This window comes from Zophobas morio, unplaced genomic scaffold (genome assembly GCF_036711695.1).
Source record: "Zophobas morio isolate AGI-343-1 ecotype UQ-CSIRO unplaced genomic scaffold, CSIRO_AGI_Zmor_V1 ptg000031l, whole genome shotgun sequence".
NCBI lineage: Eukaryota > Metazoa > Arthropoda > Insecta > Coleoptera > Tenebrionidae > Zophobas > Zophobas morio.
This window is the reverse complement of record NW_026972136.1, coordinates 878,187-894,190: the sequence shown is the minus strand read 5'-3', so window position 1 is coordinate 894,190 and position 16,004 is coordinate 878,187. Positions and strand designations below refer to the sequence as shown.

The 16,004-nt window shown below is 33.8% G+C and overlaps 1 protein-coding gene across 8 annotated transcripts in view; it reads right to left on the bottom strand.

Moving 5' to 3' along the window:
- Positions 1-16,004, bottom strand: part of LOC135139543 (disco-interacting protein 2) — a 309,775-nt gene that overhangs the window by 255,266 nt on the left and 38,505 nt on the right. For all 8 annotated transcript variants that reach the window (XM_064069816.1, XM_064069817.1, XM_064069819.1 and 5 more), the window contains exon 2: positions 12,880-14,695. In XM_064069816.1, coding sequence (XP_063925886.1) covers positions 12,880-14,596 — 1,717 coding nt within the window. In that variant the 5' untranslated portion in view covers positions 14,597-14,695. The remainder of the gene's footprint in view (positions 1-12,879; positions 14,696-16,004) is intronic.

Genomic DNA, 16,004 nt, shown 5'->3' with positions numbered 1-16,004 from the left:
CCTAACTCGAACCTCTTGAAGAAGAATGTGGTGTCAAAAAAATTGCAAGACGTCTCCTAATTTTTTTTATGTTCGAGTCTTCGGAAAATGACACCGTCCGATAAATGAGTACGAAGATTCTAAACGGGTGGAGACTACAGTTGGAAAATTACCCAATGCGACTATAAAACTCCAAAAAGGGAATGACGAAAACCAGAACTCTGAATTTCGGCCGGTTCCAGAGTTATGGACTGTCAAACTCTAAATTTCGTTTTTGAGAATAAGTTAAACAGGGATTTCGTTTAAAGCAGCAAAAATGTTCAACAACTGATGCCATAAACGGACACAGCGGAGAAAAATTAGTCCACAAACCGAATTTCAGGCAGATTGAAAAGTGTCAATTTTTTGACCAAATTTTTCAGTGGCCAAAATTTTCGGATTTAAGCCATACAACAGTATTTTGCTTAAATGGACCCCGATTTGTTTGAAAATTCCTCCCTTTCCTAATTCGAAGCTCCTGAACAAGAATGTGGTGTTAAAAAAATTGCAAGACGCCGCGTGATTTTTTTAATTTTTTTTATGTTCGAGTCTTCGGAAAATGGCACTGTTCGATACTTGTGTGCGTAGATTCTAAACGGGCGAGAATTTCGGCTAGAAAATTAACCACAGGAACTAGAAAACTTCAAAAAAGTGAATGATGAAAACCCAAACTCTGAATTTCAGCCGGTTGCGGAGTTATGGACGGTCAAACTCAAAATTTCGTTTTTGACTATAAGTTAAACAAGGATTTCGTTTAAAGCAACAAAAATTTTTCAACAACTGATGCCATAAACGAACTCAGCGGAGCAAAATTAGTCTACAAACCGAATTTCAGGCAGACTGAAAAGTGTTTATTTTTTGACCAAATTTTTCAGTGGCCAAAATTTTCGGATTTAAGCCATATAAAAGTATCTTGCTTAAATAGACCCCGATTTGTTTGAAAATTCCTCCCTTCCCTAATTCGAAGCTCCTGAATAAGAATGTGGTGTTAAAAAAAATTGCAAGACGCCTCGTGATTTCTAATTTTTTTTTTGAGTCTTGTTAAAATGACAGTGTTCGATAAATGTCTGCGCAGATTCTAAACGGGCGAGGATTTCGACCTGAAAATTAACCAAAGCGACCAGAAAACTTCAAAAAAGTAAACGATGAAAATCGGAACTCTGAATCTTAGCCGGGGCCAAAGTTATGGACTGTCAAATTCAAAATTCGGTTTTCACCTCATGCCAGAAATGGACTCAATGGGGCAAAGTAAATATAGAGACTAAATTTCAGGCAGCTTGGAAAGTGTTTTTTGACAGATGTATAAAGTTTGACCACAATCAGTCCGTAATTCGAAGATTAGGAAAGTAAAAATAGAAAAAAAAATTGCAGAAAAGAATTTTGGCCAAAAATTTTATAACCCAGAATATTTTCAAAAAGTACAACGATTTTCTTTAAGGTACTGCAGCGATCTTCATCAGATTTGGTACAAAATCAGTCCAGATATCTTTTTCCTATTGTCGACAGTGGGTTCTAAAGCTAATTTTCAGGTTAATATTTTTAGAAAAAGCCTTTTTTGTTCGTTAACCAATAATCTCGACAAATTCGCATGAGAGTCATAGTTTCAGAGATAAGTAAAACTATATCTTTGGATAATAGATAGTGTTTCCAAAGTTTGATTCTACATTATCTCTGAAACTATGCGTTCTATGGGAATTTATTGATATTTTTATTCATAATTCGCATCAAAAAACCAAATCCAAAGTAGAAAAACTGGCACGGTTTTACATATTTGGTACCCATTTCCCAGGCGATGAAATATATGTATCTGGGTAGGTGTTTTTGGTAGATTTCCGCAGAAAAAATATGAAATTATATTGAAAATTTCATCATATAACGTGGGGTACCTGATGAACTTAAGCATATTCATATCGCGTTATTTGGAATTGCACCATAAAACAAATCAACTTTAAACTTATACAAAGCTCCATGGCCAACCCAAGGACCACTCGCAATCAGCCAAAAATCCCCGACCCCATTTCCCGATTGCATCCCCATGCACATCCTTGCCCCGACAAATTGCAACATCAATAAAACTCCGGTCGCAATTTATCCTGATTAAAGCCACGTTGCGTCCGCGAAGACGAACTTCAACGATAGACCGTTAATGAATCTAATTAAGTGTTCGAGTGCAGTAATTCTGTTTGTCTATTGGCAGTGAAAAGCACATCCACGGCTCGCAGCGCGGCCTCTCCGAGGCATCACGAGCTCACGAAGAGCGTGTCTGGTTGCTGCTTGCCTCATAATAAGAATCACGAACTTTGCGGGTGGCGCAAGAACCGCGTTGACACCAGTTCTTCTTCGTGCGACGAGGACAAAGGCTCTGGTCAAGAGGGTAAGGTCCTGTTAATTCGGCCGCGTTTCCGGAATTCGCGCCGAATATGGAGACGTCGTCGGATTGAACTTTCGGTCACAGGTTTAAACGGTGCACGTCGTGGGGAAATTTCCGCACGTTTGATGCGGTTGGCAGGAATGCGAAGTGCAATCGTTCGTTTGTAGCGGGGTTGGGTTATTGATGTACGTACCGGTGTGGACGCAGGGGGTGGAAATTGGCACTCACCTGAAAAAAATAAAATATGTTAGTGATGCTGACAGAGTGGATGGTACTGAAATTTATGTATGAACATGTTCGGGGTGGTTTTGTTTAGTTGCTTTGTGTGATAGAAATATAGCTTTTCCGGGCTGAACTTAATCAAGTGAGGCGATATTGACGTTTGGATATTGAAATAAATGTTACTATTTTCAATATACATATATATCTAGTCGTTCGTCTTGATTTTCTGATATATTGCTATGTAGCGATTCAGGTTGTTATTAATTAGTTATTAATTTTTAAATGACCCTCGTACATATATTAACTAATAAACTGAACGACATCAGTAATTACTAATTAGTTACCTTTCAATCCCATATTTATACTTCCATGGCTACTTTCATAAAATACGACAAAATAGGTTCGTCAGTTCGTATGTCTGTTCGCCGTCTGTCCATATTTTTCTTAGACAGATAATTTCTTAAACTACCGGACCGATTGTTGTCAAATTTTGTAGGTATGTTAAGAATCTCGTGTAGATGGTAAAAGGCTATCCAAAATTTGTGTGCTTATCCCCACGTCATCTCCAAATTTTACTGTATCAAATGTTACTTAAACTGCATTAAATAACGTACTCCTATAATTGTGGTTTATAAATCCGTGATTTTTGAAAAAAAAACAAAACAACAAAAATTTAACTTTAAGATTGCAAAATTGAGTGGTATGAAATCTTGCAAACGTTGGAATTGTCGAATAAATGTTATTTAAATGTTAAAAAGTAACTTTTCGATTTTTCAGTTTTTCAGTTAACCGACTCTCGATTCTTCAAAATTTCGATTTCTTCAATTTTCGATGCCTCAATTTTCCGATATTTTTGTTCTAGGATTTTTCAATTTTTCGATTTTTCGATTTTTCGATTTCCGACTTTTCTAAATTTTCTCAATTAATCGACTTTTTGATTTCCCCATTTCTCGATTTCTTCACTTCAATAGATTTTTTAGGTTTTAGAATTTTCAATTTTTCGATTTTTCAGCTTGCTCAATTTCCGACTTACTGATAATAATTTTTAAATTTAAATTTTCCAGCTTTTAACTTATCGATTTTAGAGAAGTTCGACTCCTCAATCTTTCGATTTTTGGACACTTCGATTTCTCGATTTCTTAATTTTTAGATTTTTGGATACTTTAATTTCGGGATTTTTCACTTTTTAGAAATTTCAGTTTTGGGATTATTCATTATTTTTTTTACATTTTCAATTTTTAATTTTTCTATATTTTCATTTTTAAATTTTTAAAATTCTAGATTTTTCAGATCTTCGATATTTCTATTTTTAATTTTACGACCTTGTAAATTTTAGATTTTTCTATTTTTCTATGTTCCAATTGTTGTATTTTAGTTCCATTTCTCAATTTTTTAATTTTTCGATTTTTTGACTTCTCGACTTTTCGATTTCTCGATCTTCTGATGTTTCGATTTCTCGATGTTTCAGTTTTTGCATTCTTCGACGTTTCAATTTTTGACGTTTCTATTATCTATTTTTTGATTTCTCAATTTCTCGATTAATTGATTTCCTGATTTCCTCATTTCTCGGTGTCTCAACGTCTTAATATTTCGGTTTTGCAGTTTTTCAATTCTCTAATTTTTCGATTTTTCAATTTCCTTTTTTTTTTAATTTTCAATTTTTCGACTTTCGATTTGCCACGAAAATTAAATTTTTCGATTTCTCAAAACAATCGAAAAATTGAAAATTCTCCATTCATCGATGTTTTAGTTCAGCGATTTTTCAATTTTTGACTTTTTTCCTTCCTCGATTTCTTGACTTCTCGAATGTTTCGATTTTTCAAGTTTTTGAATTTTCAATTCAATTCAATTTTTCAATGTTTAACTTCACGATTTTAGACAACTTTGGTTTCTTAATTTTTCGATTTCTCGATTTTTTGCTGTTCAGTTTTGCATTTTTTGGATTTTTCGATTTTCCAGTTTTTCAAATTCTCGATCAATAGTGTTTTTTATTTCCCCATTTCGTGACGAATATTTCGAATTTTCAAGTTTTCAAATCGTCGCATTTCTCAACTTTCCGATTTTTCGACTTGAATTTGTCGATTTCTCAATTTTTTGATTTTTTAATTTTTCGAAGTTTCAGTTTTTAGAATTTTTCATTATTTATTGTTTAATTTTTCGATTTTTGTACTTTCCGATTTCTATATTTTTGATATTTTCAACTTTAAAATTTTTTATTCTTCAATTTTTCAATCGTTAAAATTTTAGATTTTTTACTACTCGATTTTTCGATTTTTCATTTATTTGATATTTTTATTTTTAAATTTTTGGATTTCTCTTGTCGATTTTTCCAAGTTTTCGATTTATCAAGATTTCGAAGTTAGGATATTTTAATTCTTGAATTTCTCAATTTTTTTTATCGTTTTTTCAAATTTAAAATTCTTAGTTTTTAACTTTTCGACGTTTTGATTTCTCAAATTTTCGATTGTCGTCTTTTCGATTTCTGGATTTTTTGATGTTTCAATTTCTCCATGTTTCAGTTTTTGAATTCTTGGATTTTCCATTTTTCAACTTTTGACGTTTCTATTTTCAATTTTTCGCTTTTTCAATTTCTCGATTAATCCATTCTCTGATTTTCTGATTTTTCGTTGTCTCCACTTTTCACTGTCTCAATTTTTCAGTTTTGATTTCTCGTTTTTCCAATTTTTCGATGTTTCGATTTTCCAAACATCATTTCAGTTTCAGCATTTGTTTGAATTTCTCGATGTTTGAAATTTTACATTAATGAATTTTTGGATTTTTTAATTCTTTGATATTTTTGTTTTTCAATTTTTTGATTTTTAGATTTTCATTTTAAATTTTTCAATTTTTAACTTCTCGATTTTAAACGATTTCGGTTTCTCAATTTTTCGATTTTGTTGTTTTGAATTTTTCGATTTTCCAATTTTTCAATTTTTGACGTTTCTAAAATTTGATTTTCTTGATTTCTCAATTTCTCGATTAATAGTTTTTTATTTCATTTCTCGACTTTCGAATATTTCGATTTTTAGTTTCTCAGTTCTTCAATTTTTCGATTTCCCAAGTTTTCCATTTTTCGATTTCAGTTTTGGGATTTTTCATTATTTTGATTCTTCAATTTTCGGATATTTCGACTTTTCGATTTCTAGATTTTTTACATTTTCTCAATTTCCTTTTTTTAAATTTTCAATTTTTCGGCTTTCGATTTGCCACGAAAATTAAATTTGTCGATTCCTCAAAAGAATCGAAAAATTACAAATTCTCGATTCTTCAAATTTTCGATTTCTTTATTTTTCGAATTGTCAAATTTTCCGATGTTTTAATTCTACCATTTTCCAATTTTTCAGGTTTTTGAATTTTCAATTGTTGCAAATTTTCGATAATTTATAATTTTAAATTTTTCAATGTTTAAGTTCTCGATTTTTGACAATTTTGATTTCTCAATTTTTAGATTTCTCGATCTTTTGATGTTTCGATTTTGTTGTTGTTCAGTTTTGCATTTTTTGAATTTTTCGATTTTTCAAATTTTACATGAATGAATTTTGCGATTTTTTAATTCTTCGATATTTTTGTTTTTCAATTTTTTTAATTTTTAGATTTTCATTTTAAATTTTTGGATTTCGATTTTGTTGTTGCTAAGCTTTGAATTTTTCGACTTTCCAATTTTTCAATTTTTGACGTTTCTAAATTTTGATTTTCTTGATTTCTCAATTTCTCGATTAATAGTTTTTTATTTGATTTCTCGACTTTCGAATATTGCGACTTTTTAGTTTCTCAATTCTTCAATTTTTCGATTTCTCAAGTTTTCCATTTTTCGACTTTGATTTTTCGATTTCTCAATGATTCACTTTTGGGATATTTCAATTTTTCGAAATTTCAGTTTTGGGATTTTCATTATTTTGATTCTTTAAGTTTTGGATATTTCGACTTTTCGTTTTGTAGATTATTTAATTTTTAGATTTATTTAAGTCTTTTGATGTTTCAATTTCTGAAATTTTCAATTTTTAATTTTTTGATGTTTCAATTGCTAGATATTTCGAATTTCCAGTTTTTCGATTTTCCGAAAAGTATTTTTTAGCTCGCGGTTTCCCTTGGAATTTGCGAAATAACCTTCAACCAATTTTAATATATTTTAGGTTGAGTTGATTCAAGTTAAAATAACAAAAGCTCTGCTATTAAGCAAAGAAAAAGCGTAAGTAACTTCAGGTTTTCCAGATTTTCATAGTCTTCTATCTGCGCCTGTAATGAATCTTATTATTTCGAGTCCTCCAAAAAAAGCCAATCACAGTTTCCCTTAATTACTCTTCTAAGAATTTCCATTATATTCTTTGGCTGCCGGGTTCGGTGGGCCGGATTAATTCGTTTTTAATTAAAAAAGCGTTAATTCGGATGATCTTTCGTCGTCCTTTCAGTTGATTTAGTCGCGACTGTAGGAAAGCGTTCAGGGGAGCGTGCGGTAGTAAATCGACAAGGTTGATCCGAACTACCATGTTCTTGTGCAATTCCACGGTGGGATGCTCGGGGCCTTTTAACACCAGTTTTGTAAGACATCATTGTAAAACCGGTACACGTTTAACACTCGTAATAATTTCTCGCTCAGATGAAGATTTCCAAGCGAGGTTTTAGTTATCATTATCACTTAGAGCCGTCACGGTTCTGCTCCTCGTCTCGACTATTCCTAATTCGGAACATCCGAAAACAATTAAATTTGACTTTGGATAAGTGACACGAGCTAAATTGGCCGATCGGTGTGGATAGATAACATCGAGTCGAGATAAAAAGCGTTTTCATTGTTCATTTGGAACGGGCCGATTCATTACGTAGCTATATATCTTAACGAGTAAATGCAATTTAACCGGGGAAATGCTTAATTTCAAGTAATCACAGAATAACGCGCGTTGTTCGTCCTTTTCTAATTAATCTCTTTGTTCCAAGTTAGAGTGAGATATAGTTGGCGATAATTCTGAGAGCTGTATAAATTATACAGAGGCAAGAATGCAGACGGAAGGGAGAATTTTGCGATACAATTTAGAGAACTCGGATCGAACCGGGCTCGAGGTAAGATAAATTTTAAGCCGTATTATATCAGAGTTAACGCAGAAACACGGATCGCGCGAAGTTTTTGTTATTGATTTCACATAAAATTTTTATCTTGATGGAAGTTGATGCGTCCTTCGGAACTTGCTCCTCATTTATAAGAAGTGATTTATGGCCCAGGACGACTTAAAGTTTAACATTTAATATTTTGTCCTTTTTGGGCGATGTCGCAGCTGCACGATTGCGTATTTTTGCGAAATTCGGCCCGGAAACTTCCGGACATAAAAACTACGATTTAAGTCTTCATATTGTACGTGCAACTTATTCGGATATCCTATGGCCTAGAGATTGCGGTTTTATATTTTATGGAAAACTTTCGCTGGAGCGTTTCATTCAAACAAAGCCGGGGCGTGGGAACTGTACCGACGTCCTTTGAACGACACCGACTTCACGAGATAAGGAGTAAAAGGATCAGCGCTAGATTTTGTGATCCGCGGAACGGGAATTATTTATTGGGTCTTTTAGTTTCTTACTGCCGAGTTGGCGCAGGTCGCGAGATTGCTTTTCGCTCCGGTTTAGACTAAAGGGATAACGAAAATAAAATAACTGCAAATCCTCGACTTTGTATTGACGAACGATTAAACGGGAGGAGTTTAATCAAAGGTTTTGTTCGCGGCGCGTCGTTGTTTGGTTTTTATTTTGCAAATATTTGCAGGGGATGATTGGGGACAAAAACGTGAGGGATCTTTCCGTTTCAGATTTTCAAAATGAAGAGCTGAGTATTGTTTGTAGAAAAATTGGTCGAAGGTTATTTCGACAAAACTTACCCTGGAAAATTGGAAATTTGATTAACCGAAAAATTGAACAATCAAAATAAAAACAAATCGAAAAATCGAAAAATGGAAAATTCGAAAAATCGAAAAATGGAAAATTCGAAAAATTAAAAAAACCGAAAAAGCGATCACGAAAACGGAACATCAATCAATCGTAAAATCGAAAGACGTAAGATTTTAAAAAGTCGGAAAATTGAAGTATCGAATAACTGCAAAATCAACAAATCGAAAAATCAGAATTTAAATTTAAAAAAATTGAATATTTAAAAATCGAAAAATTGAAAAATGGAAACATTAAAATATCTACAATTTAAGAATCAAAATCCGAAATATTGAAAAATTGGAAAATTCCGAAACTGAGTGAAAATTGGAAAATCGACAAATCTAGAAGTCGAAAAATGGAAACTTCCAGAAAACGAAACATCCAAAAACTGAAAAATTGAAAATTAAAAAAATTCGAAAAACTCAAAAATAGGAATATCCAAAAACTCGAAAACCGAAAAATCGACAAATCGAAAAATCCACACTGTTTGAAAATTGACAAATTAAGATTTCGAAAATTGAAAACTCGAAAAATGGAAACACCAAAAAATTAAAAAATTGGTAAATCTAAAATTCAAAATTTAAAAATTCGAAAAACTAAGATTTAGAAAAGTTGATAAATCTAAAATTTTAACATCGAAAACGTAAATATCGTGTAACCAAAAAGTAAAAAATCGAAATATGTCCCTATTGAAAAATCCCAAAATTGATACACTGAAAAATTGAGAAATCGATAAAATTGAAATATCAAGAAATCGAAGTCGTCGAAAAAGCGAACATTTAAAAAAAATTAAAATTAAAAAACCAAAAAGCTGAAAATCGAAAAACTGAAGAACTGAAAAGTTGAAACATTGAAAAAAGTCGAGGAATGGGATAAACAAAAATTCGATTAATTGAAAAAAATCTATAAAACCACAAAGTCGGAAAATCTAAAACCGAAAAGTCAAAAAATCGAGACACCAAGGCATTAAAAATCGAAAATTTAAAAATTCGAAACATTGAATAGAAATATCAAATAACTGAAAAATCGAAAAATTGGAAATCCAGAATTTAAAACTCGAAAAATCGGAAAATTGAAGAAACGAAAACATGAAAAATTAAAGAATCGTAACATCGAAAAATTGGAAAACCAATTGAGAAAATGAAATAAGTCAAAAACGAAAAATCAGATAATTAAAAATCGAGAAATTTAACATTTAAAAATAATCGATAAATCGAAAAATTTAAAAATCAGAAATTGAAGAATCGAAAATCCGTAAAATCGAGACATTGGAAAATTCCGAAACTGATGAAAAATTGGAAAATTGAAAACTTGAAAAATCTAAAACCGAGAAGCCGAAAAAATTTACATTTTTTGAAAATTGACAAATTAAGATTTCAAAAAATTGAAAACTCGGGAAATGGAAAGATCAGAAGAACGAAAAATATATCTATAAATCTAATTTCAAAATATAAAAATTCGAAAAATTCAAAAATAGAATTATCAAAGAACTGAAAAAGCGAAAAATTGCGAAAACGAAAAATGCACAATTTTCAAAATTGAAAAATTAAGATTTAGAAAAATTGAAAAATCGAGAAATGGAAACAGCGAAAAATTGAAGGCCTGAATATTAAAAAATTTGAAAAACTGAAAAATAGGAACATCAAAAAACTCTAAAACCGAAAAATCGACATCAAAAAATCCAATGTTTGAAAATTTACAAATTAAGACTTCGAAAAATTGAAAACTCGACAAATGGAGATACCAAAAAATCAAAAAATTGGTCAAAATAAAATTCAAAATTTACAAATTCTAAAAATTGAAAAAAAAGTATCACGACTGAAAAAGCGAAAAATCGAGAAAACAAAAAATCCACAATTTTAAAAATTGAAAAGCTAAGATTTAGAAAAGTTGATAAATTTAAAATTTTTAAATCGAAAACGTAAAAACGAGAAAGAAAAAAGTCGAAAAATCGAAATATCACGAAATCGAAGTCGTCGAAAAACCGAAGTTTAAAAAAAACTAAAAAATCAAAAACCTGAAAATCGAAAAACTGAAGTACTGAAACACCGAAAAATTGAAACATTCAAAAGTCGAGGAATATAACAAACAAAAAATCGACTAATCGAGAAAAATCTAAAACCACAAAGTCGAAAAATCTAAAACCGAAAAGTCAAAAAATTGAAACATCAAAACACTGAAAATCGAAAATTTAAAAATTCGAAACATTAAATAGAAATATCAAATAACTGAAAAATCGAAAAATAGATGAATCGAAAATCCGTAAAATCGAGACATTGGAAAATTCCGAAACTGATGAAAAATTGGAAAATTGAAAACTCGAAAAATCGGAAAATTGAGAAACGAAAACATGAAAAATTAAAGAATTGAAAAATCGTAATATCGAAAAATTGAAAAATCAATTGAGAACACGAAATAAGTCAAAAACGAAAAATTGGAAAGTTAAAATCCGAGAAATTTAACATTTAAAAATAATCGATAAATCGAAAAATTGAAAAATCAGAAATTGAAGAATCGAAAATCCGAAACTGGAGTGATGAAAAATCTAAAACCGAAAAGTCGAAAAATCGAAGCATAAAAAAACTGAAAAATTTAAAAATGCGAAAACCTGGAAAATAAAAATCAAACGACTCAAAAATCGAAAACTCGGGAAATGGAAAGATCAGAAAACCGGAAAATATATCTATAAATCTAAATTCAAAACATAAAAATTCGAAAACCTCAAACATAGAATTATCAAAGAACTGAAAAAGCGAAAAATTGCGAAAACGAAAAATGCACAACTTTATAAATTGAAAAATTAAGATTTAGAAAAATTGAAAAATCGAGAAATGGCAATATCGAAAAATTGAAGAATCGAATTATTGAAAAATTCTAAAACTGAAACATCGAAACATTGAGAAGTCCAAAAATTGAAACATCAAGAAATCAAAGTCTAAAAATAGAAGAATTAAAAAATCTAAAAATTAAAAAATCAAGAACCTGAAAATCGAAAAACTGAAGAACTGAAAAACTGAAAAAAAATAAAAAACTAAAGAATCGATTGTAAAACTGAAATGACGAAATATTCGAAAATTAAATAATTGAAAAACCGAAACATCGAAAAATTGGAAAATCGACTGAGAAAACGAAATAAGCTAAAAACGGAAAATCGGAAAGTTAAAAATTTAAAACTAAAGAAAAACCGATAAATCGGAAAATTAAAAAATCAAAAGATCTAAAACCGAGAAGTCGAAAAACGAAACATCGAGAGATCAAAACCTCAAAAATCGAAAACCCAAAAATTCAATAAATTGAAAAGTCGAGAAATCGAAACATCAAAAAATCAAATAACTGATCTAAAATTTAAAAATCTAAATAGTAAAAAATAGGGAAATCGAAAAATTGAAGAATGGAAATATCGAAAAATCCCAAAAACTGGCATAAAAAAATTGAAAAGTGGAAAAGACATTGAAGAATCTAAAAAAAACTGAATAATCCCAAAACTGAAACCTCGAAAAATTTAAAAATCGAGACATTTTTTTATGTGTAACCCGAAGGGTTTAGTAATGAGCCTATTGATGTTACATTAAAAAAAAAAACCTCTAAACTTTTCTTGTGAATTGTTTTTATAGTTTTGAGGATTATCTTGGCTGTAGAAATTCTAATTTATTTGATTTGCTGTTTTTAACTTGTGTAAATCTGGATTTGTAAGTTTCTAACACCACTAAATTATTGATTGAAATCGAAGTCAAAAAATCGAAAAATTGAAGAATTGAAAAACTGAAAAATCGAAACAATAGAAAATCGAGAAATCTAAAAATTAGAAAATCAAAAAATCGATTAATCGTGAAATTGGGATATTAAAAACTGAAAAATCCCAGTGAAAACATCGAAAAACTGAAAATCGCGAAATTGAAAAATGAAAAATCGAGAAATTGAAAAATCGAAACATTGAAGAATACAAAAACTGGAAAACTAACATCGAAAAATCCAGGAATCGAAAAGCCGAAAAATCGAAAAATTTTCGTATCTACAATTTGGAATGTTTTCCAAAAATCTCTATGTCTAGAATAAAGACTCAACACGGAGTTATAAACCATAAGTTCAAGATTACGCTGCTTTTTAACATTCAATTAACAAATTCGAAAAAAATTTTGATTTAGTAGTTTCAAAAGCATTTATAAACCACAAGTGGAGGACTACGTTTAAATAACTTTTCCTATTGTAAAATTTAAGGATGACGTTATTCCATTGTTGCTGGGGATTAGCAGACAAATTTCGGTTAGTGTTTTACCATCAACAATCTACATACATCCAAAATTTGACAACAATCGCTCCGGTAGTTTAGTTAATAGACTTTGCCGCCCCCTACTCACCTAACTTCTTCGCCGGCCTCCTCAGCGTCGACGGCGCGCGCTTGATGTTCGGTTTGACCACGTACGTGATGCTCCTCTTGTGCGACAGCCCCGACTTCTTCCGCCTCACCGGCCGCCTCCTCGGCACCGGCGACACCCCCGGCACCACGTACGGGCTGCCGCATTTCGACGACGAGCTCCTGTCGTTCCCGTCGTCGTCGCTGAGCGCCCCCGAGCCGATCGACTCCTCCGAAACCGGAGTGGCGCTCGCGAAATCATTAGAGGGCAGATCGTAGTCCTCCTCCCGTAGGCTGATGCGTGATATGCGTCCGCTGAGGGGCTGTTCGTCGGAGAGATCGTCGTATTCTCCGGGGAGGCTCTCGTATAGACCCTCATCCGCGCTCTCGTTTACACTCCTGCTCGAATACATCGAACTGTCTAGAGGGTTGAAATTCCTTATTTCACGCATTCCGACCTTAAATGACTGCTTCCGGGTCACGGAAGTTTTTCGTTTTTCGGGCGGAACGAATATCATCGGGTCTAGCTTCAAGGAGCGTAACGAGCGTGGGGGCCGGCTGACGACCACTTGGTAGAGGTCGTTGCGGGGGGAGTTGCGGGATTTTTTCCCCTTGGATTTGGACTTCTTCTTGCGGCTGCTGCGGCGTCGGACGGAGCTGCGCTTGGTCTCGACTAGAGGGCCGCTGGTGCGCTTGAAGTAGCCGTCGCGGCTGACGGACAACTTGGGTTTGGGCTTCTTCTTCCGGAAGAAGCCTCTAGAGGAAGGAACGTGGAAATTGCTGAGCTTGGGGGCGGTCGTGGAGAAGGAAAACCCGGAGTCCTTGCTTGAGAACAAGCCGGTGGACACTGTGGTGTTACTCGTGGAGGAGAGAGTCCTGGCGACGGGAGGCGTTGGTCGTTTCTGGAGGCGATTTATCACGATCGGGTCGTCCCTCAAGTCTTTTAAAGCACTGTCTAAAGAGTGATGGGCCGGGGCCGCTGATCCTGACGGCTTCGGCATCTCCAGGCTCCTCGGCGCCATCCCCTGCGGGGCGTCCATCCAAATCCGTCCCAAACTTATCGACAACGAACACATCTCCTCCGTTCCCGAATCCGGCATCAGAGGGGCGGGACTCAAGCGCGATTTTCTTCGCAGCAGCGGGGATTTTTTCACATCGGATGAGTCTCCCCACGGGAACATTTCCACCGCAGAGTCATTACTTTCCTTCCTCTGCAAACCCGGGCTCTGTTTGCTCTTCCTGAAAACCGGGGAACAGGAGAGCTGGCGAATGACGGGCGAACTCGGGCGGACCTCGTCCGACGCGGGCACGTAAATGACGGTCCTCTCGGAGCCCTTGATCCCGGAAACCGGTTCATCCTTGCGGATGCCGTTCAACCACTGACCGTACGCGATCACACTCTGTCCGGGCCCGCTGCGGTCGCCCTTTTTCCCTTTGGCGCCTTTGGCGCTCTCGTACGTCCCCAACTCCGACTTGTCGACCTGCACGCACGAATCCACCTTCGTCGTGGTCTCGATGATCTTCAAGAAGTCCTCCTCGGCGACGGTCTGCGTCGCCACCTCGAGTTTCGAGATGTGCTTCTTCTTCCCGCGGTCGAGGTAGCTCTTCCGGATGGATATCCTCTTGAAGGAGTCGCTCCGCTTGAACGACGATTCCTTCTCCTTCTTTTTCCGACCGCCGCCCACCAGCCGCCGCAGGTTTTCGAACGTTATCGGCTTCATGGTTTAGGTTTCGAGCGACCACACGTGCGGCGGATGCACAACGTAGGTCCGTCGGGCTACGCTCATTGCGGCAGGAGAGTCCATGGGGCGCTGCTCGACCTGGATGGAGGAGTTTGTTGTTAGATCGCGCTTAGAGTTGGGGTGTCTCTGAGTGGGTTCTGTACCAGTCGGATCAACGAACAAAACGAGCGCTTAGCGTAGGTAATTTCGTCTGAACTATCTTATTAGCAAACATTCATCACGACGCGCCGAGAATCAATCATAATCGGAGCAATTCTGACAGATTTCGCACTTAACTAGCAGCTGATATAGAAAAGCGGGCCCCATTTACGAACTTGTGCCATCCATCAAGTGTACCAGGAAGCGTGTCGCGTTCGCTCTTATCACGCTTACGGCTGCAGCAAAAAGCAAGAGTCGCGCTGAATTCGTCATTTATTATTAACAGTAATTAAGGTGCGTGAGGTGGACGGTTCTAAAGTAAAATGAGAAATTAAAAAAATGGTCCAAAGTTATTGTGATAAGACTTCGTGATGTGCAACAAAAAAATGTCGTTTCTTTAAAAAATTATCAATTTTTTTGTTAACTGTTCTGTAAAATTTTAAGAATTAAAACACCGAAAAATCAAAAATCGAGCAATCAAAATATCAAAAAAAATTTAAAATTTAAAAAATCGAAAAATGAAATTATCGAAAAATTTAAAAATCCCGAAATTAAAAAATTTTCAAAATAAAAAATGTTAAACTGAGAAATTGTAAACTTGGAAAATCGAGAAATCGAAAAAACGAAAATTTGACAAATTTTAAAAATTGAAAAACCGAGATGTTGAGAAACCGAAAATTGGAAAAATCGAAAAATTTAAATAAATACATACTAAAAAAATTAAAATCGGGAAATCGAAACATCAAATAATCGTAAAATAGAAAAATGGAAAAATCGAAAAAGATCTAAAATTTAAAAAATCGAAAAATTGAAGAATCGAAACACTGAAAAATCGAAAAACTCGAAAAACTGTAAAACCGAGCAATCGAGAAATCGAAATTTAAGAACTGAAACATCAAAATCGAGCAATCGAAACATCGAAATCTCGGTAAATTGAAAAACTGAAAAATTAGAATATCGAGAAATCAAATCATCACAAAGGTGAAAAATCTAAAATTTAAAAAAACGAAAAATTAAAATATCGAAGAACTCAAAAATCGAAAGATCGAGCAAAACATCACAAAATCCAAATCTCCAAAATTTAAAAAATCGAAAAATGAAAAATTGAAAAATCCAGAAACAGAAAAGTTCCCAAAATTGAAAAATCCCAAAACTGAAATATCGAAAAATTGGTGAATCGAAAAATTCCAAAATAATACAGAACATCGAAAAGTCGCAAAATCGTGCAACCGAGAAATCGAAATTGAAA